The following is a 20,963-nucleotide window of genomic DNA, read 5'->3' as shown; positions in this document are numbered from 1 at the left end:
ATGGGGAAATAGAGGCATGGCAAGTTGAAATCTCTTGTACAAGACCACACTTCTCATAAGTGGTAGGTTAAAGTGTTGAATCCCAGGCTTCTGATGTAGCATTTCTTCTCCAAGCTAAGCATTTGCATTTCCAGCTCCTACAATTATTCCTTGGACAGCGACTCAGTGTCCAGAGATTTCATTATTTTTTTGGACACAATCCATGTGCTCTTGTCTGTGAACATTAAGTGTAGTCGGATTAGTATCAACAGGAGTGGACTGGCAGGACTGTCGTCTCCCTTGTTATAGACTCTAGTCTTCCTATACCAAGAGTCAGTGTCTTGGTATTAAATCAGAAGGTCTGAACCTGTATATACTTATGAGAAGCTGTCCCTAACTGTGGTGTCTCCATGGGACCCACAGATGCCAGGAGGCTGGTATAAGGCCACTCTTGACCTGTTGTAGAAAATAGGCCACCCCCTTCTGTCCTTCCACTGTGCTGCCATGATGATAATGAAAAAGGCAACAACCTCAGGTTAAACCATCTTTAACCTAGCTTGTTTGACACATAGTCACTGCCTGACTAGATGGATGGATGGGAGGGATGAAGATAAGGGTGTCTGTGAGGAGGTAGGTTGAGGGAGTAGGGGCATCATGAGAGGCTTGGGAGAGGAAACTAGAGAATGAAGCATGTCTGAAGCTGGGAAATATGTATGCAAGCCAGCCCCTGTCATTACTTTGCAGCTGTGGGACCTAAGGCAGACACGGAGCAGAATCTGTGAGTACAGGGGACATTTCCAGACTGTTGCATCCTGTATTTTTCTACCCAGAGCTTTAGCCTCGATGCCTGCAATTGCTACCTCATCACATGACTGCAAGGTGAAGATCTGGAATCAAGACACTGGAGGTAAGGAGCCTGCCTCTCAGCTCAGTTCACTTCAGTTCAGTCGCTCAGTCGCTCTGTGACCCATGAATCGCAGCACACCAGGCCTCCCTGTCCATCACCAACTCCTGGAGTCCACTCAAACTCATGTCCATCGAGTCGGTGATGCCATCAAGCCATCTCATCCTCTGTCGTCCCCTTCTCCTCCTGCCCCCAACCCCTCCCAGCATCAGAGTCTTTTCCAATGAGTCAACTCTTTGCATGAGGTGGCCAAAGTACTGGAGTTTCAGCTTTAGCATCAGTCCTTCCAATGAACACCCAGGACTGATCTCCTGTAGCATGGACTGGTTGGATCTCCTTGCAGTCCAAGGGACTCTCAAGAGTCTTCTCCAACACCACAGTTCAAAAGCATCAATTCTTCAGCACTCAGCTTTCTTCACAGTCCAACTCTCACATCCATACATGACCACTGGAAAACCATAGCCTTGACTAGATGGACCTTTGTTGGTAAAGTAATGTCTCTACTTTTGAATATGCTATCATGTTGGTTGGTCATAACTTTCCTTCCAAGGAGTAAGCATCTTTTAATTTCATGGTTGTAGTCACCACCTGCAGTGATTTTGGAGCCCCAAAAATAAAGTCTGACACTGTTTCCCCATCTATTTTCCATGAAGTGATGGGACTGATTGCCATGATCTTCGTTTTCTGAATGTTGAGCTTTAAGCCAACTTTTTCACTCTCCTCTTTCACTTTCATCAAGAGGCTTTTGAGTTCCTCTTCACATTCTGCCATAAGGGTGGTGTCATCTGCATATCTGAGGTTATTGATATTTCTCCCGACAATCTTGATTCCAGCTTGTGCTTCTTCCAGCCCAGCATTTCTCATGATGTACTCTGCATATAAGTTAAACAGGGTGACAATATACAGCCTTGATGTACTCCTTTTCCTATTTGGAACCAGTCTGTTGTTCCATGTCCAGTTCTAACTGTTGCTTCCTGACCTGCATATAGGTTTCTCAAGAGGCAGGTCAGGTGGTCTGGTATTCCCATCTCTTTCAGAATTACTGTCCACAGTTTATTGTGATCCACATAGTCAAAGGCTTTGGCATAGTCAATAAAGCAGAAATAGATGTTTTTCTGGAACTCTCTTGCTTTTTCCATGATCCAGCGGATGTTGGCAATTTGATCTGTGGTTCCTCTGCCTTTTCTAAAACCAGCTTGAACATCTGGAAGTTCACGGTTCATGTATTGCTGAAGCCTGGCTTGGGGAATTTTGAGCATTACTTTACTAGCGTGTGAGATGAGTGCAATTGTGCGGTAGTTTGAGCATTCTTTGGCATTATCTTTCTTTGGGATTGGAATGAAAATTGACCTTTTCCAGTCCTGTGGCCACTGCTGAGTTTTCCAAATTTGCTGGCATAATGAGTGCAGCACTTTCACAGCATCATCTTTCAGGATTTGAAATAGCTCAACTGGAATTGCATCAACTCCACTAGCTTTGTTCATAGTAATGCTTTCTAAGGCCCACTTGACTTCACATTCCAGGATGTCTGGCTCTAGGTCAGTGATCACAGCATCGTGATTATCTTCATCGTGAAGATCTTTTTTGTACAGTTCTGTGTATTCTTGCCACCTCTTCTTAATATCTTCTGCTCTGTTAGGTCCATATCATTTCTGTCCTTTATCGAGCCCATCTTTGCATGAAATGTTCCCTTGGTATCTCTAACTTTTTTGAAGAGATCTCTAGTCTTTCCCATTCTGTTGTTTTCCTCTATTGCTTTGCATTGATCGCTGAGGAAGGCTTTCTTATCTCTCTTTGCTATTCTTTGGAACTCTGCATTCAGATGCTTATATCTTTTTTTTTCTCCTTTGCTTTTCATTTCTCTTCTTTTCACGGCTATTTGTAAGGCCTCCCCAGACAGCCATTTTGCTTTTTTGCATTTCTTTTCCATGGGGATGGTCTTGATCCCTGTCTCCTGTACAATGTCACGAACCTCAGTCCATAGTTCATCAGGCACTCTATCTATCAGATCTAGACCCTTTAAATCTATTTCTCACTTCCACTGTATAATCATAAGGGATTTGATTTAGGCCATACCTGAATGGTCTAGTGGTTTTCCCTACTTTCTTCAATTTCAGTCTGAATTTGGCAACAAGGAGTTCATGATCTGAGCCACAGTCAGCTCCCAGTCTTGTTTTTGCTGACTGTATAGAGCTTCTCCATCTTTGGCTGCAAAGAATATAATCAATGTGATTTCGGTATTGACCATCTGGTGATGTCCATGTGTAGAGTCTTCTTGTGTTGTTGGAAGAGGGAGTTTGCTATGACCATTCTCTTGGCAAAACTCTATTAGCCTTTGCCCTGCTTCATTCCATATTCCAAGGCCAAATTTGCCTGTTACTCCAGGTGTTTCTTGACTTCCTACTTTTGCATTCCAGTCCCCTATAATGAAAAGGACATCTTTTTTGGGTGTTAGTTCTAAAAGATCTTGTAGGTCATCATAGAACCGTTCAACTTCAGCTTCTTCAGCATTACTGGTTGGAGCGTAGGCTTGGATTACTGTGATAGTGAATGGTTTGCCTTGGAAATGAACAGAGATCATTCTATCGTTTTTGAGATTGCATCCAAATACTGCATTTTGGACTCTTCTGTTGACCATGATGGCTACTCCATTTCTTCTAAGGGATTCCTGCCCACAGTAGTAGATATAATGGTCATCTGAGTTAAATTCACCCATTCCAGTCCATTTTAGTTCGCTGATTCCTAGAATGTCGACATTCACTCTTGCCATCTCTTGTTTGACCACTTCCAATTTGCCTTGATTCATGGACCTGACATTCCAGGTTCCTATGCAATATTGCTCTTTACAGCATTGGACCTTGCTTCTATCACCAGTCCCATCCACAGCTGGGTATTGTTTTTGTTTTGGCTCCATGCCTTCATTCTTCTGGAGTTATTTCCCCACTCATCTCCAGTAGCATATTGGGCACCTACCAAGCTGGGGAGTTCCTCTTTCAGTATCCTATCATTTTGCCTTTTCATACTGTTCATGGGGTACTCAAGGCAAGAATACTGAAGTGTTTTGCCATTCCCTTCTGCTTCTCAAAGATACATGATGTCCTACAGGTTTCTTTAAAACTCTTTCTTCCATTGCTCAGCATATACAGAGTCACTCATGTCCTGCCACTGTCCACCACCATAGTGGTTAAGAGATGACATTAAGAGATCAGACTCCCTGTCCAACTGGCTAGAAGCTGTCACCACGTAACCCCTGGTATCATGTACAGACACCTTCCTAAAAGCTCAAATATATTTGGTTCCTTCATTCTTTCTACCTGAAGTTCCTCATCATGTTTTAAGTTGTGATGCTCAAAATGTCTGGAAAAGAGAACAAGAATTTCCACTTTAAGATTCATTTTCAAGGGCTAAAACGAGAGCCTCAGTTTGGTGGGGGTGACGTATGGGGTCAGGATAGTCTCAGAAAGACTCTGGCCTCTCTTGACTCTGCAGCTGAGGTTTGGGATCGTAGTAAGGTCACGCAAAGCACCAGAGAAAGACACGCTTTGGGGAGCCAGCTCACCACCGTTTCCTCGATGTGCTGGTGTGCCGGAGCCAGCTTCTACTCACTGACTGTTAAATATTCAGGAATATTTAATATGGTCATGGCAGGAGTATTTAACATCATAAAAATTGGCAAATGCTGTGAATGAAGGTTTTTTTTTTTCTTTCCAAAAAGCCAGTTTACCAGCACCCCACTGTCTCCATACTATTCTGTCCTAGACACTGGCTTTTGGCAGACACAGGGCTAATGTTCATTTAGAGACCCTCAAGCCAAATCCCTTCGACAATCATCTCCCAGAAACTCAGCTCCTAGCAGGGGAGGATAGGGTCGCCCCCCTCAGACGTGTGGGGTCACGTCTAGCAGCTTCCACAGTGAGTGCATCAGGTACCCTGACCTGGGCCCTGGGCGTGTGGGAGGAGCAGCTGTTGTGGATTCAGGGATCGAAACCGAGACCAGGGAGGACCAGGTGTGAAAGCGCTGCTCTGCCCGCCAGGCGTGCACTTGTGCTCTTAGAAGAGCAGCCTGCAAGATGCTGACGGAGGAGAGTGGGTCAGCAGCCCCAAACTGCCCTGCAGGTGCCCTGTCAGCCTTTGTCCTGAAAGGACAAAGCAAGTCCCTGGGGCGCTGCAGCTGAAGATTGGTATCCTTACCTTTTGCTCTGCGCTTTGTTCTCTGGGCAAGCACCTGAGGGCAGCATTTTAACATGGCCTTGCAGTGAGGCCCCAGTTGTCCAGTGTACTTCCAGGTGGAATACGTCCTGTGCTGACAACCTGGGGTTGACTTCCCCACTGAACGCTTCTCTGAGGCACTGGATGCCTCTCTTACCTGGATTAGATGCGTATACATAGCACGTGTTTTATTTCTGTAGGTTTCTTACAAAGACGCCGCCTTTCATGATGTGGCACCCTTGGTCTAACATGCCGGCTCCCCCTTCCTCCCCAGCCTGCCTTTTCACCTTGTCTCTGGATGGATCAGGACCTTTGACTTCCCTGGCGGTGGCCGACACCATCTCCTTATTGTGTGTGAGTTTCAGCAGAGGAATTCACTTACTCAGGGTGGACCGCAGCCAAGGGCTGGAACTGCGGGAAGTGGCAGCATTCTGAGGCCAAGAGACCTTCAGTGGACAAGAGCAAACTGTGGCCCCTTCTTTCTCAGTGTGACTTTGTGTTTTTTCATGTTCTCTTGAGGGGAGGGTGATGTGGAGCTGATGTTCTTTGCTTAGGTTCCCTTGGAAGATATGTCAGTGTTAGAAGTCAATTTAAGTCAAAATCAGGTGCAGAGATTAGAAATACGGACTCAAATATGGTTCTCAATTGAAATTAAATCCAAGTACAATTTTTACTTGGGGGCTTTGGGGACTACTCTTTAAGAAAAGTGAGTTTAGGAGCCTCTCGCCTTTTGAGATGGCCCACACTCTTGTATCTGTGGAGTGTTTCTCCCAAGGCCATCTTACCTTCTGAGATGGACTGCATTATGTTCATGGAATGTGTATCTCTCTTAAAAAAAGAAAAAGGTTTATAGCTCAGAATGATGACCTGTGGGTGTAAGAGTGATAGGCCTCTGTCTGTGAGAGTCAGAACACAGGTCTGAGTCTACTGAACTGACCTTTTCCATGTCTCCACGAAAGAAAAGAGTGTAGCGGAGAGAGAAACTGTTGTGGTTGCCTCACAATTATCTAGATGGGAAAGGTTAGTGCAGCTCCATGGAAGAAATGGATTGCAGACATGAGATTAAGCTCTAATCACAGCCCCTTCCCAGTGTGAAGAGTCAAAGTTAGGGCCAGGAAGCAAAAGCCGCCCAGGCAAGCACTGCATGAGCAGGAAGCCTGCGATGGCGGGCAAAGAGGCTGACAGCCACCCTGCCCGCCCGGAGTTAGACGGATCATCAGACCCATTCCACGGATACGGGAACCAAGAGATTAAGGCTAAGAAGAATTTCATTTGTGTATTTTAGTATCTTTACTTAGTTTTATATAACCCTTCCTGGGAGATGGCCAGAGTGAGGCAAAGGGAGTGCCTGCCATGACAATGGAACATGTAGAAAGAAGTAGAAAGATGGACTCAACTGTGCCAGCCACTGAGCCCCACCTCGGTGAAGAGGAGCAGAGTGCTCCCGTCTGTCTGGGTGGTCCCCAGGAGATCAGTCCTGAGCCTGGTGCTCACAAGCCTGCTTTCCTCCAGGGAAAGTAGACTCACTCCTGCCTCCAGGCAAGCCCACACATAAGGCAGCTGAGGCTTGGAAAGTCACTTTCTGACGAGTCCCAAAGAGCCCTCTCTGGCCCCTGCCTGACCCTGATACCTGTCCCTGACAGCCATCTTCCATGTCCCCCTCTTGCTCCTCTTTGGGGCCAGCTCCCCCATGCTGTCTCCAGCCATCGGAGAGGAGTATCTTAAGCTGATGCAAAGCATCAGACCCATGTTGGACTCTCCATTTCCCCATTCAACTGGATGATCTTGGGAAAGTTAAAAAACCTCAGTTTCCTCACTTAGAAGATGGAGTTCATAACCCTACTTTCCTCACAGGGCTGTTCTGAGAATTGGACCATGTTAAATGCCAAGCAAGCTGCTGGATGCTCACAGTTGGCGGCCCCAGCTCCTCACTGCCCTCTTTGCCCAGACTAAATGCTGTCCTTCCCATATGACACATTCACCACTTCTTCACCCATTCTCCTTAGATGGTGATTTCTAACCCTTCAGTCATTGTTCAGCTTCCCTGTGATCCCTTAAGTTACAGATTTTTGAGCCTAGAAGGACATGGTGAGAGAGGAAGAGGCCTCACCGAGCACCAACAGATGGCTGAACACACATATTCCCACTGTGGTTCTGCTAGTCCCCTGTCACAGATGAGAAAACTGAGGCCTGGGGACATGCAGTCCTCTGCCCGAGGTTACACACGTGGGGAGGAGCCCTTTGCCTCACCCCTTAGCCTCTGCATGATGTCACAAAGTCCACTTTAGAAATTCTTAGACCGTGACATTGTTTGTATCTTTTCTAGACCAGTTATCAACTTTTTGGCTCCAAGGAGATCCTCCTGACAAAGGGCCTGGGAGTAGTAGGTGTCTCCGGGAAAGTCCTGCTGCTGCTGCTGCTAAGTCGCTTCAGTCGTGTCCCACTCTGTGCGACCCCATAGATGGCAGCCCACCAGGCTCCCCCGTCCCTGGGATTCTCCAGGCAAGAGTACTGGAGTGGGGTGCCGTTGCCTTCTCCGGGGAAAGTCCTAGCGAGTCTTAAACTAGTAGTGCTACAACTGAGCCTTTTTTTCTAGGAAGAAGACAGAGGGTCTAAGGGAGTGGGTTGGGAGGGGGTCTCAGGGAAGACGAATTAGAGGGAATGTATGTGAGAAAATTCGGAGAAGGCAATGGCACCCCACTCCAGTACTCTTGCCTGGAAAATCCCATGGATGGAGGACCCTGGTAGGCTGCAGTCCATGGGGTTGCACAGAGCTGGACACGACTGAAGTGACTTAGCAGCAGCAGTAGCAGCCTGTGAGAAAATTAAAGGGCTCTGACAAGCCCAGTTCTATTACCAATTAAATCGTTTCCCTACACTCTACACCTGCTTGATGTAAAAATTCTTTATCTGTGCATTTTAAGTAGAAAATAGATTCATAAATGCACATGTTTTTATAGGATTTTTCAGTCTTATATGCCCTGATGCATTCATTTGTTCATCGAACATCTCATTTTAGAGTCTATTCCTCTAAAACCACATAAGGGAACCTTCCAAAGACAGTTGACTTTTTTTTTCTTTTTTGGCCATACCACACACATGGCATTCGGGATCTTAGTTCCCTCACCAGGGATCAAACCCATGTCCCCTGCAGTTGAACTGTGGAGTCTTAACCACTGGACCACCAGAAAAGTCCAGCCTTTTTCTATGAAAGTATTTAAGCCCTTGGAATCTGGCTAATTATATTGCAAATTTTTTTTAATTCATATATTTACTTATATAAGTTGAAAATATTTATATACTAATATTTAAGGAAAATGCATAGTGATTATTTATGACCTTCTTTTTAAAATATTTATTTGGTTTTTTTTAGTGGCTTAAACTATCTTATGAGGACCTTTATTTTTTCTAAAAGGTTAAAAATAACCTGGAAAAGGGTGTTTTCTTTAAAATAGCAGCATTTCTACCTGCAAGTATTGTGATGCAGTGAACATCTTTGGTATCCTCGCAGTATCGGACAAGTCCTGATTATCACTGACTTCCTGAACAATGATTATTAAAGAAGGTTCCTGAAGAATTCTGAGTTTACAGTCACCGAAACAGAAATAATAATATCTGATCTTTCAGGACAGCAGCAGAAATGTGCCTTCAGATGTGTGTTTTCAACATTGGTATTGAGATTGTTTTCAGTCTATAAGGACCTTTGTTTTGATACAGGGATTGCAAGTATAGAACTCAAGAAGAGGGGACTATAGAACTCCCCTTCCCTTCTCGCCTTTAGTCTTTCCCAGCATCAGGGCCTTTTCATATGAGTCAGTTCTTCACATCAGGTGGCCAAAGTACTGCAGTTTCAGCTTCAGCATCAGTCCTTCCAATGAATATTCAGGAATTATTTCCTTTAGGATGGACTGGTTGGATCTCCTTGCTGTCCAAGAGACTCTCAAGAATCTTCTCCAACACCACAGTCCAAAAGCATCAATTTTTCTGCACTCAGCTTTCTTTATAGTCCAACTTTCAAATCCATAAATGACTACTGGAAAAACCATAGCTTTGACTAGACGGACCTTTGTTGGCAAAGTAACGTCTCTGCTTTTTAATATGCTGTCTAGATTGGTCATAACTTCTTCCAAGGAGCAAGCGTCTTTTAATTTCATGACTGCAGTCACCATCTGCAGTGATTTTGGAGCCCCAAAAATAAAGTCTGACACTGTTTCCACTGTTTCCCCATCTATTTGCCATGAAGTGATGGGACCAGATGCCATGATCTTAGTTTTCTGAATGTTGAGCTTTAAGCCAACTTTTTCACTGTCCTCTTTCATCAAGAGGCTCTTTAATTCTTCTTTGCTTTCTTCCCTAAGTGTGATGTCATCTGTATATCTGAGGTTATTGATATTTCTCCCAGCAATCTTGATTCCAGCTTGTGCTTCATTCAGCCCAGCATTTCTCATGATGTACTCTGCATATAAGTTAAATAAGCAGGATGACAATATACAGCCTTGATGTACTCCTTTCCCTATTTGGAACTAGTGTGTTGTTCCATGTCCAGTTCTAACTGTTGCTTCCTGACCTGCATACAGATTTCTCAGGAGGCAGGTCAGGTGGTCTGGTATTCCCATCTCTTTAAGAATTTTCCAGTTGGTTGTGATCCACACACTTAAAGGCTTTGGCATAGTCAATAAAGCAGAAGTATGTGTTTTTCTGGAACTCTCTTGCTTTTTTGATGATCCAACGGATGTTAGCAATTTGATATCTGGTTCCTCTGCCTTTTCTAAATCCAGCTTGAACATCTGGATTCACATACTGTTGAAGCATGGCTTGGAGAATTTTGAGCATTATTTTGCTAGCGCTTGAGATGAGTGCAATTGTGCGGTAGTTTGAGCATTCTTTGGCATTGCCTTTCTTTGGGATTGGAATGAAAACTGACCTTTTCCAGTCCTGTGGCCACTGCTGAGTTTTCCAAATTTGCTGGCATATTGAGTGCAACACTTTCACAGCATCATCTTTTAGGATTTGAAATAACTGGAATTCTATTACCTCCACTTGACTTTGCATGGCAGGATGTCTGACTCTAGTCCAGTGATCATTCCATCATGGTTATATGAGTCATGAAGATCTTTTTTGTATAGTTCTTCTGTGTATTCTTGCCACCTCTTCTTAATATCTTCTGCTTCTGTTAGGTCCATACTATTTCTATCCTTTATTGTGCCCATCTTTGCATGAAAAGTTCCCTTGGTATCTCTAATTTTCTTGAAGAGATCTCTAGTCTTTCCCATTCTGTTGTTTTTCTCTATTTCTTTGCACTGATCTAAGGAAGGCTTTCTTGTCTCTCCTTGATATTCTTTGGAACTCTTCATTCAAATGGGTATAGCTTTCCTTTTCTCCTTTGCCTTTCACTTCTCTTCTCTTCATAGCTATTTGTAAGGCCTCCTCAGACAACCATTTTGCCTTTTTCATTTCTTTTCCTTGAGGATGGTCTTGATCCCTGCCTCCTGTACAATGTCACGAACCTCCATCCGTAGTTCTTCAGGTGCTCTGTCCATCTGATCTAATCCCTTGAATCTGTTTGTCACTTCTGTATAATCAAAAGGGATTTGATTTAGGTCATACTTGAATGGTCTAGTGGTTTTCCTTACCTTCTTCAATTTAAGTCTGAATTTGGCAATACTATTCTGAATTTGGCAATAATGGTAATCTATTATCATTATCAATGGTAGTCTATTGATGGAGTCTGTTTTTTCCACCCCTTGTATCTGTGATGACCTTTGACTTGGCTGACCGACAGAATGCAGAGGAACAAATGCTATGCAAGTCTGAGGTTCAGCCTTAGAGCTTGCAGCTTCACTTTTACCCTCTTGGAACCCTCTTGTTGCTCTGAGGCCTCCACACTGGAGAGGTGACTGAGGCCCTGTGGAAAAGAAGCCAGAACCACTACACAGATGAACAAGGTCTCCTTGGACCTTCCAGCCCTGCCAGACCCACAGCCGAATGCAGCCACTGATGACATCAGAAGAGAAACTGGACAACTAGCCACTCAATCATGAAGAACAACCAGTTGTTTTAAGACGCTAAGTTTGGGAACAGTTTGTTACATAGCAGTAGAGCTAAGTGAAACAGTTTGTGTTCTAATCTTGAGCCAAGTTTCTTTGTTTCAACATGTTTGCGACATAGATTCATATTGTTGGATAGTATTGTATTGTGTGACAATATTATAATTTATCCACTTAACTACTGATGGGCATATGGGAAGTTTCTAGTTTGGGATGCTTATAAATAGTGCTGCTGTGAACATTCTATTAATAAGTCATGTGATGAAATCTGCTTGCATTTGTGTTCACTGTATAAGCAGGGGAGGCCTTTCTGAACCATAGGTTATCTTACATGATCAGCTTTAGTAGATACCACCTCTTTTCTAAAAAGTTTGTCCCAGTTCACATTCCCACCAGCTGTAAGACATTTAGCAGAGTTTCAGTTCCATATCCTTGCTAACACTTTGTGCTCTTAAACTTTCCTTAAAACTCTCAGCTTTAAAGATGAGTGCAGGGACTTACCTGGTGGTCCAGTGGCTAAGACTGCACTCCCAATGCAGGTTTGATTCCTGATGAGGGAACTAGATCCCACATGCCACAACTAAGACTCAAAATATAAATAAGTAAATGAGTGTGTAAATGAAGACCGCAATAGGGAGGTGTCAGCTCTGTGAGCCAACATTAGAAAGAAGCTGGACCAACTGGTTTTGATTCTACCATTCTTCCTGACACGGCCAGTTAAGAGGCCAGAATTTAAAACAGAATCTTATATGCTCTATACTTTACAAACCACTTTCACAACCATAATTTCGCCTGAGTCTCCTAATAAAATAACCCTGGTATCAACTAGCACTGCATATCTAGGTGCTGAACTCAGTCTATCCAGAAATATTCCTTTGGAAACTGGCCTCCTTTATATGACTGATAACCTTGCTGACATTTAAAATGAGGCTGCATGGAACATTGTCCATGATTCACCCTAAGTGAAAAACACAGGTGACAAAACAGCCCCATACAGCCTCATCCTATTTTGGTAAAAACATATCTGCATATATGTCTATACTCATAGATGAAGGTCTGGAAGAAATTGAGCAAAAATATTAACAGTGTTATCTCTGCGTATTGAGCTTAAAGATGAATTTATTTTCTACTTTATGCCTGTATTTTTTTATAATGAGGATGAATTGGTTTCATTTTTAAAGTTTAATTATTTTTGAAATCAATAACACATTTATATAGTCATAATCAAGAGTACAAGAGGTTACACAGCAGTCTCCTCCTCATCCACATCTGCCTTCCATCTGGCTGCCTCAAGAGGTAACCAGTGTTCCAGCATCTGCAGAACCCTTCCAGAGACGTTTCATGCATACACTACAAGCAAACACATAAATTTAATTCTTCTGACACTTTTATGATAAAAAAAAGACTATTTTCATTTTGAAGAGAACGTTGAGAACGTGTCGTGATGTGGAAAGATAAGTAGAAAGACTACACAGCAGTGCATGGAGCAGACATTTTATAATGGTAGTGCTGTGGTTGCTAAGTCGTGTCTGACTCTTGTGACCCCATCAACTGTGGCCTGCCAGGCTCCTCTGTCCATGGGTTTGTGTTTCTCCAGGCAAGAATACTGGAGTGGGTTGCCACTTCTCCAGGGGATCTTCCTGACCCAGGAATCAAACCTGGGTCTTCTGCATTGCAGGCAGGTTCTTTACCAACTGAGCTACAAGGTAAGCACCTATTTTATAATAATTTATGAAAAAAATTGTATATTTAAAATACTAAAAGGCTATATACCCAAATGTCTTGGTGGTCACTTCTGTGTGTAGGATTTGGGGATGTGGCCTGGGTTTAGGGTGTGGACCCCAGCACCACAATGCCTGATTCGGATCCCAGTCAGCCCCCTCTTAGCCTCACGGACCTGGGGCCAGGGACCTACCTGTGTCTCCGTGCCGTCACCTGTGAAATGGAGATTATATGATGGTAACACCTGCTCACAGAGCGTCATCAGAAATGTCACAGGTTCAGGTAGAGCCCCTCAAATAGTGCCTAGCATCGCTCCTGAGTATCGTATTATTATTCATCTGAGTCACCTAATTTTTCCATATTGCACATGTATTACAATAAAAGTTAAAGAGTAAATTCCCATGAGAGAAGGGAAACAGATGTAGAGGCAAGCGCCGATGAGAAAGTGCCACAGAAAAGCGTGCAGACCATGAGGCCCTGTGGACCCACTACGGAGGGTGGGGCCCGGCTTCCTGATTTTGACTGACAGCCCCGTGAGAGGGTCCCTTTGCCTGGTGCTGCCCGCTGAGCACTCCAAGAGCAGAGATGGACTTTGGCCATCTCTCTCTGGGCATTTGGAGAAGGCTTTTGAGACCTTCCTGGAAACTCCCCTGTCCCTTCCTTTTATAAACAACCTCTTGCAACTCTGCCACTGTCTTCCTTCCTGGCAGGGGTCACATGAGGAAAGACTCCAGGGTAAGTGTGAGGTCTTACCTGGCTGTGCCTGGCCCACCTCATACCAAGGAGCTTCGGGGGACCATTACTGCCAGCCCAATGTGGCAGAAGGTCTGGGGGTTTGGAGAATGAGATGCTTCACAGCCCAGCTGGAGGAAGAACTGTCCGATTACAGTTTTGAGTTTCCGAATACAATCCAGGCAGCATGGGCAGGAGACCTGTTGTCCTGTGTCTGCCTGGGGATAGAGCGGGGAGGGGAAAACAGATGAAGGAAGGGGCTGAAAGCCCAGGGCTGGAAGCTGGAGGCCCTGGTGGGTCCAGCCTCAGCTCCCACATTTCGAAAACTGATGTTAGCTGGGAAAAATTCTCAGTTTCGTCAAAATTCAATCACTGCTTACAGAACTCCTCAAGTTGATCTGGGAATACAATGCCAGGTGTGACCTGCTTGGCGAGGGTAATTATGTGAACTACTTTATATTTGAAAGAATATCTAGATCTTGTGTAGTTCCTGCTAAGTCTGAGGTAAATGAAGTTTGGGAAATACTGCAAATCAACATTTCTAGATTTATTCAACCGGTACACTTTAAAAATAAAATGGTGGTCCAGTGTTTAAGTCCTTGCCTTCCAATACAGGGGTTGCGGGTTCGATCCCTGGTTGGGGAGCTAACATCCCATTTGCATCACAGCCAAAAAGCCAAACCATCAAACAGAAGCAGTATTGGTTGGCTCTCTCTCGAGCCAACCCACTGTTCTAACGGCATGTCCCACTCTAATGCTGTTCTCCTCTCATTCCACCTCACGTCTGGAAATTTGTTTCCAACCCACACACAGACCACGACAAACCCTGCAAGCTGCATGGGGCAGCCAAAAATAGATAAAACAGAAGCAATATTGTAATAAATTCAATAAAGACTTTAAAATGGTCCACATTAAAAAAAATCCTTAAAAAAATAGAATAATAAAATAGTTTATAATCCTTATCCACGATTCTAAAATTCCCACACTCTGGAGACAAAGTTTGTTACTTGCTCAGTCGTGTCCGACTCTGCAATCCCATGGAGCCCACCAGGCTCCTCTGTCCATGAAATTCTCCAGGCAAGAATACTGGAGTGGGTTGCCATTTCTTTCTCCAAAGTTTTTCTTATTAAATTTGGTGCCAAAATTGGCCTGACGGTGCTTATTCTTTCAGCTTTCACTCTATAATAAATTGCAGAATATTAGTACATTTTATTACAGTGTGCTGCCTCAGATCTCACGAGTGTATGGTCAGTGCATCATATTATGTTCCTAAAATATGAAAAACTCTGAATTCTAAAACACATTTGGCCCCAAGGGTTTTGCATAAGGATTGTGGCTTGTAAAACAGATTCAGATGCTACACAAAGGAGACACAGAGATGTCCATTCCCACGCTGAGATTTACCCAGCCCTGACTGGAACATTATCTTCTTGGTGTCAGGTCCATGGGAAGTCTTTAGGAATCTGAAGATGAATGTACTCAGGATGAGTCAAGGAGCATGTATTGGGGATATTTTTCCTAAATTAGTCCTCCTCATACTCCAGTGTGTCTCTGAATTTCCCCGGGGATCTTGTAAAAATGCAAATTCTGACTTAGTAGGTCTGGAGTGGGCCTGAGCTTTGGCATTGCTCTCAATCTCTGGGTGAGACCTCTGCGGCTGGGACTTTTCTAGGCTCTGGGTGGGCCTAAGGCCAGGCGCCAGGTGACCCCCATATGGTGCCCCACAGGGGGAGCTGCCCCTGCCCTTTTGGGGTGGGGTGTCACTCAGGCCTGATCACCGGACCGAACCTGCCTCATCACCGCCTTTACTCCCGCCTCCACTGTCCGTTTCCTGCCTTCTGCTGCCTCTTCCTCCCCACGTGGTTCATGCCACCTTCCGCCTCCACTCCAGATCTTGGCTGGGCTCCACCACGTCTCATGACTCTTCACTCACCCAGTTTCAACGGACTGCTTAGACAAGGTGCTTTTCCAGCTGACTGACCTCACTTCCCAAGCATGAACTAAGTTTGTTCAACTCTCAGATTCCTGAGATGCCTCACTATCTCCCCTGGGTATCTCCCCGGAAAATTTTCCACAGTTTGCAAAGTACTCCCTAGCCCCGACCACCCAGAGACACTGTGATAGCGCATTTGCTCACTAGACAAGAAGTGACCCGGGAAAGGGCCGTGGTTAGACGAGGTGTTTTATGCTTGCAATGCCCTGATTTCTTACACACCCACCTTCCTTTCTCCTTAAGTTCTGGATTCCCTGGTTGCAGAAAAGTCAGACTTACTTATTTTCCAAGTGAATTCCCCTACTCCAGAAGTGAAACCATTAGGGGGCTCCACTCCAGTCCTTTATGTCTCAGAACAGAAAGAATTCAGCAAGAGGCAAAGTAATAGATAAAAAGTGATTTATTAGAATAGGACTCTTATGAGGCTTACAATTGATTGGTGAGAGGGTGCCGCCTCAAGAACTCCATGGCTTATGTTTTTATAATCAAAGGAAATGTGGGGAGGGGAAAAAGACCACTTTCTTTCTCATTCTTCAATAGATGTCACACTTCCATCATCAACTCCTCTTCCAGGTTGGGTAGGGGAATTTTCTTGTCCCTACATGGTCAAGCTGGCACTACGGAAAAATTACTTCAGGTCTCAGTACAATGAAGGTCTTTCACTTTGAACTGTCACCTTTCCATAAATCATTGTTTTTTATGTGTGCAAAGAGCGTGTCCTAGGAGTCATTAACTTCCTGAGCTCCCTGGGCGCGATGTGGGCCTCATGCCGCCATTGTTGTATTGTTCCGGCCATGCTTCTGCTTCATGGTTTCTGTTGCTACGCAAGCCTACTTGATTTTACAATTAATCAAATCTGATTGCTTAAGTGATCATTAACTTACTGCTGCTGCTGCTAAGTTGCTTCAGTCATGTCCAACTCTGTGCAACCCCATAGATGGCAGCCCACCAGGCTCCCCTGTCCCTGGGATTCTCCAGGCAAGAACTGGAGTGGGTATAGTCCCCCAAAGTCCCTTAAAATTCCCTCTCTATCTATGATCCCCTAATGAAATTTCTGGGCTACATATTTGATTATCCTACTTTGTCCCTATCAAAAGTAATACATATTTATTAATAAAAGTTTAAAAAATATAGATAAGAGAATGACAATACCAGTAAGCCTAGCATGCAGAGATAACCACTGTGACATTTTGTCTCATGGCCTTCAGCCTTTACAAGTTTTGTTTTACAAAATCTGACTCACGCATACAATATTTTGTAAACTGCTTTGCCCCGTCCTTTTATAGTATATTGTGATCATTTTCACAAGTCAATAAAAATTCTTCCACAATATCATTTTAAATGATTGTATAGTTTTCCACTTAACTGATGTGCTATAGTTGGCTCTATTTTTTAAAAAATTAATTTGTAGTTAAAACTGCAATGAACATCCGCACTTAACCAAAAGATATAGGTATATTCTGATTGTGACTGATTCTGATGTGTCTGTAGTTCTCACACCAGCTGGGTGTACAGTTCAACTCCGTTCTGACACTGCCTGGCTAGAGAAAGCATCAGATCCCACAGCTAATAGGTTCAGTGTCACAAGACTGCCTCCCCTCCACACACACTTCAGAAAGTCCACGTAGTTCCTTGTGCTTCTGACCAATTGGCTATAGATCAGAGGTTCCCATGACCCCATCCTTGGGTTTGATTAATTTGCTAGAGCAACTCACAGGACTGAGAAATATTTGCTTCCATTTACCTTATATAGGTAATTATAAGGTAGCATATTATAGAGGATATTATGAAGGATATAGATGAGCATATGTATGTCTAGTCAAAGCTATGGTTTTTCTAGTAGTCATGTACAGATGTGGGAGTTGGACCATAAAGAAGGCTGAGGCCAAAGAATTGATGCTTTCGAACTTTGGTGCTGGAGAAGACCCTGAGAGTCCCTTGGACAGCAAGCAGATCAAACCACTCAATCCTAAAGGAAATCAACCCTGAATATTCATTGAAAGGACTGACTGATGCTGAAGATGCAGCTCCAATACTTTGGCCACCTGATGCAAAGAGCCAACTCATTGGAAAAGACCTTCATGCTGGGAAAGATTGAGGGCAAGAGGAGAAGGAGGGTGACAGAGGATGAGATGGTTGGATGGCATCACTGACTCAACGAACATAAATTCGAGGGTGACAGAGGATGAGATGGTTGGATGGCATCACTGACTCAACGAACATAAATTCGAGCAAACTCTGGGAGATAGTGAAGGACAGGGAAACGTGGCATTCTACAGTCCATTTATTTAGTCACAAAGATACAACTTAGCGACTGAACAACAACAGATGAACAGCCAGATGGAGGAGATGTGTAGGGCAAGGTATGAGGGAAGGGCTGTGGAACTCACATACCCTCTCAAAGCACACCATCCTTCTAGCACTTCATCAGTCCAGAAGCTCTCTGAACTCTATCCTTTTGGATTTTTATGAGGCCCCATTACACAGCCATGATTAATTAAATCATTGGCCATTGGTGATGGAAGTTAATCTCTAGCTCCTTTCCCCTCCCAGGAGGTGGAGGGTTAAAGTTAGGGTTGTAAGGACCAGACTGAAAACTCAGACACAAAATCACAAGGTTGATTCCCTTGGCAATCAGCCCCCATTCTTAGGTTATCTGGTGGTATTTTGAAAGTTACCTCATTAACATAACAAAGACACCTTTATTGTTCTCAATCACTTAGGACATTCCAAGGGTTTTAGGAATCTGCACCAGGAACAGAATGAAGGCCAAATTCTTACTATAAATCACAATATCACATGTATATTTTGGATACTTGCAGGAAATTATATTATTATGTCAAATTGTATAAACTTCATGGTTTGCAAGAGTTGCCAAACCAGAAAGCATGGCTTCCAAACTTTCAAATACAAACCAGGTCTTCTGGGCTTAATCAGTGTTTTGAATTCTCACTAAACTTAGTTAACCAGAAATGAAAAGTAGGGCATTCCAGGGCTGAAAGGGAATTCCAGGCCACCAGGTCAAGCCGTGAGACATCCCTCTGTTTCCTGATCAGACAGAGGAAAAATGCTTCCTGAAGAACACAACTATTTTTCAGGCAATTCTAGGCTTATTTAAATCCTGCAATCATTTTGGCATTTATTTTTCCATCCAATGTTTATATATTTAAAATGAAGGGATTAGGGGGAATTCTCTGGGGTCCAGTGGTTAGGACTCCAAGCTTCCACTGCAGGGGCCCAGGTTCTGTCCCTGGCGAGGGAACTAAGATCCTGCATGCCTTGAGGCACAGCCAAAAACAAAGACAAAGGGGTTAGATCAATGAGGGAATGGCTGGGCAGTTGGTCACTTGGTGAGGGTGGTGGTAAAGGGGACGGCTTTAGTTGGCCTATGTCTATAGTAGACCAATGGGGTGATAGTTGATCCCCAACTGCAAGGAGATCAAGTCAGTCAATCCTAAAGGAAATTAGTCCTGAATATTCACTGAAAGACTAATGCTAAAGTTGAAACTCCAATACTTTGGCCACCTGATGTGAAGAACTGACTCATTGGAAAAGACCCTGATGCTGGGAAAGATTGAAGGCAGGAGGAGAAGGGGACAACAGAGGATGAGATGGTTGGATGGCATCACCAACTCCATGGACATGAGTTTGAGAAAGCTCCAGGAGCTGATGATGGACAGAAAAGCCTGGCAAGGTACAGTCCACAGGGTCGCAAAGAGTTGGACATGACTGAATGACTGAACTGAACAGAACTGAGCATCCAACTGCTTACCCAGGACAGAGCTCGAGTATATGGCACCGCAGGAACTGACTTCAGGGCCCTGATAACAGGCTGCCCCTGTACCTCTCAACATGGGGCAGGGCTCTCCTCTGGTTTGAGAATGGCTACCCTTCAAGATGAGCCAGTCGCTGAGATTAGTGTTGGTGCCCATGGGATGGAGTACAAGGCCCATGATCCCCCACAGTGGCCACTCTGCAGCCCTCAAGAGCATATGAATGCCCTGGAAGGGGCCTACTGGACACCTGTGCCACAGCCTGAACTGATCGGGAGACCAAAGTGATCCTGGTGTGTGAATATGTGGCTCAAGACCTGTGGTCCAGGACAAGACACCCCCACCAGGCTTACCCATGGAGACCATCAAGGGTCTGAGGCACCAGTTTCTAAGAGGCCTAGATTTCCTTCATGCCCACTTCTTCATTCACCAAGACCTGAAGCAGAGAACATTCAAGTGACAAGTGGTGGAAAAGTCAAGCTGGCTAACTTTGGCCTGGCCAGAACCTGCAGCTTCCAGCTGGCACTTACATCTATACTTGTTACAGTCTGGTACCCTGAACTCCAGAAGTTGTTTTACTGCCTATGTATGCAACACCTGTGGACATGGGGAACGTTGGCCATATCTCCACAGAGATGTTTCCTCAAAGGCCTCTCTTCTGCGGAACCTCTGAAGCTGACCAGTTAGGTAAAATCTTTGAGGATGACAGGCCCTGAGAAGTGTCTCTGCCCCATGGAGCCCTTTCCCCCAGGGGGCCTGGAGCCCCTAGTCGCTGGTACCCGAGGCTGAGGAGTCTGGAGCACAGCTACTCCAGAGATGCTAGAGATGCTGACTTTTAACCCACACCAGCGAATCTCTGACTTCTGAGTCCAGAGGCACTCTTATCTACACGGTGACCCAGGGTGAGCAATGGGAATGGTTGCATCAGAACCAAGAGAGGAGATACTGACATTTCCCTTCCTTCGAATCCTGGAGTGTGACCTCTGCCTTGGTCTCTGAGGCTTCCAAGACTGGAGACTGGAGACTTCCTCCAGTTTTTAATAGAGACTATTTTGCTGCCTTAATGACATCCCCCTCCAACCCCTCCTTTTTTTTTTTAAAACATTTAACCTAATTTTTGCCGGGAGCCGGCGAGAGACATTCCACTCGTGACAAAGGTCATGAGGAAGGGGGCTCGGCATACACAAAGGCGGGATCGAGCCTCGGGAGTGCCCCCGGATATTCTCGAGCATCTACCCCCCAAAAAACCAGAGTCTGCCTACTTTATTGCTTTGTGCTCTCACCTCTGACTTTACTGGGGGCTGTCCCGCACCACCATCTCACTCTCTCTGTCAAAGAGTTAACTTACAGCTCCAATTAATAAAGTTCCTGGGCAATTAGGAGTGTTTAAATCCAAACCCCTCAGATGGCTCTCTAACTCGCCTGACAAGTTTACCCGGACACCTACAGCTATGCATACGATTGTTTACAGTCTCCCAGCCTCCAGAGGCACGGGAAGCTTAAGATATTCAAATAGCTTAGAGCCTCTCAGAGAATTAGAAACTGTCAGAATAAAACTAGTAAAAGATTTCATTGATGAGCCAATGTTTGTTGCCAAGTTTTCA

At 44.5% G+C, this 20,963-nt stretch overlaps 1 protein-coding gene and 1 pseudogene across 8 annotated transcripts in view; both read left to right on the top strand.

Moving 5' to 3' along the window:
* Positions 1–12,498, top strand: part of WDR31 (WD repeat domain 31) — a 30,179-nt gene extending 17,681 nt beyond the window's left edge. For 4 of the 8 annotated variants that reach the window (XM_044940475.2, XM_044940474.2, XM_044940472.2 and 1 more), the window contains 3 exons: positions 724–886; positions 5,367–5,446; positions 7,419–8,313. In XM_044940475.2, coding sequence (XP_044796410.2) covers positions 724–886; positions 5,367–5,446; positions 7,419–7,553 — 378 coding nt within the window. In that variant the 3' untranslated portion in view covers positions 7,554–8,313. Of the gene's footprint in view, positions 1–723; positions 887–5,366; positions 6,124–7,418; positions 8,314–10,874 lie in introns of those variants that run through there. The other 4 variants (XM_006061242.4, XM_006061240.4, XM_025282258.3 and 1 more) reach the window with 3 other exon arrangements.
* Positions 12,499–19,236: 6,738 nt separating this feature from the next.
* LOC102401629 lies at positions 19,237–20,546 on the top strand (annotated as a pseudogene).
* The last annotated feature ends 417 nt before the right edge of the window (positions 20,547–20,963 follow it).

This window comes from Bubalus bubalis, chromosome 3 (assembly GCF_019923935.1).
Source record: "Bubalus bubalis isolate 160015118507 breed Murrah chromosome 3, NDDB_SH_1, whole genome shotgun sequence".
In the NCBI taxonomy this organism is placed as follows: Eukaryota; Metazoa; Chordata; class Mammalia; order Artiodactyla; family Bovidae; genus Bubalus; species Bubalus bubalis.
Note: the sequence above shows the minus strand (reverse complement) of the source record. Positions and strands in the feature narration are given on the sequence as shown.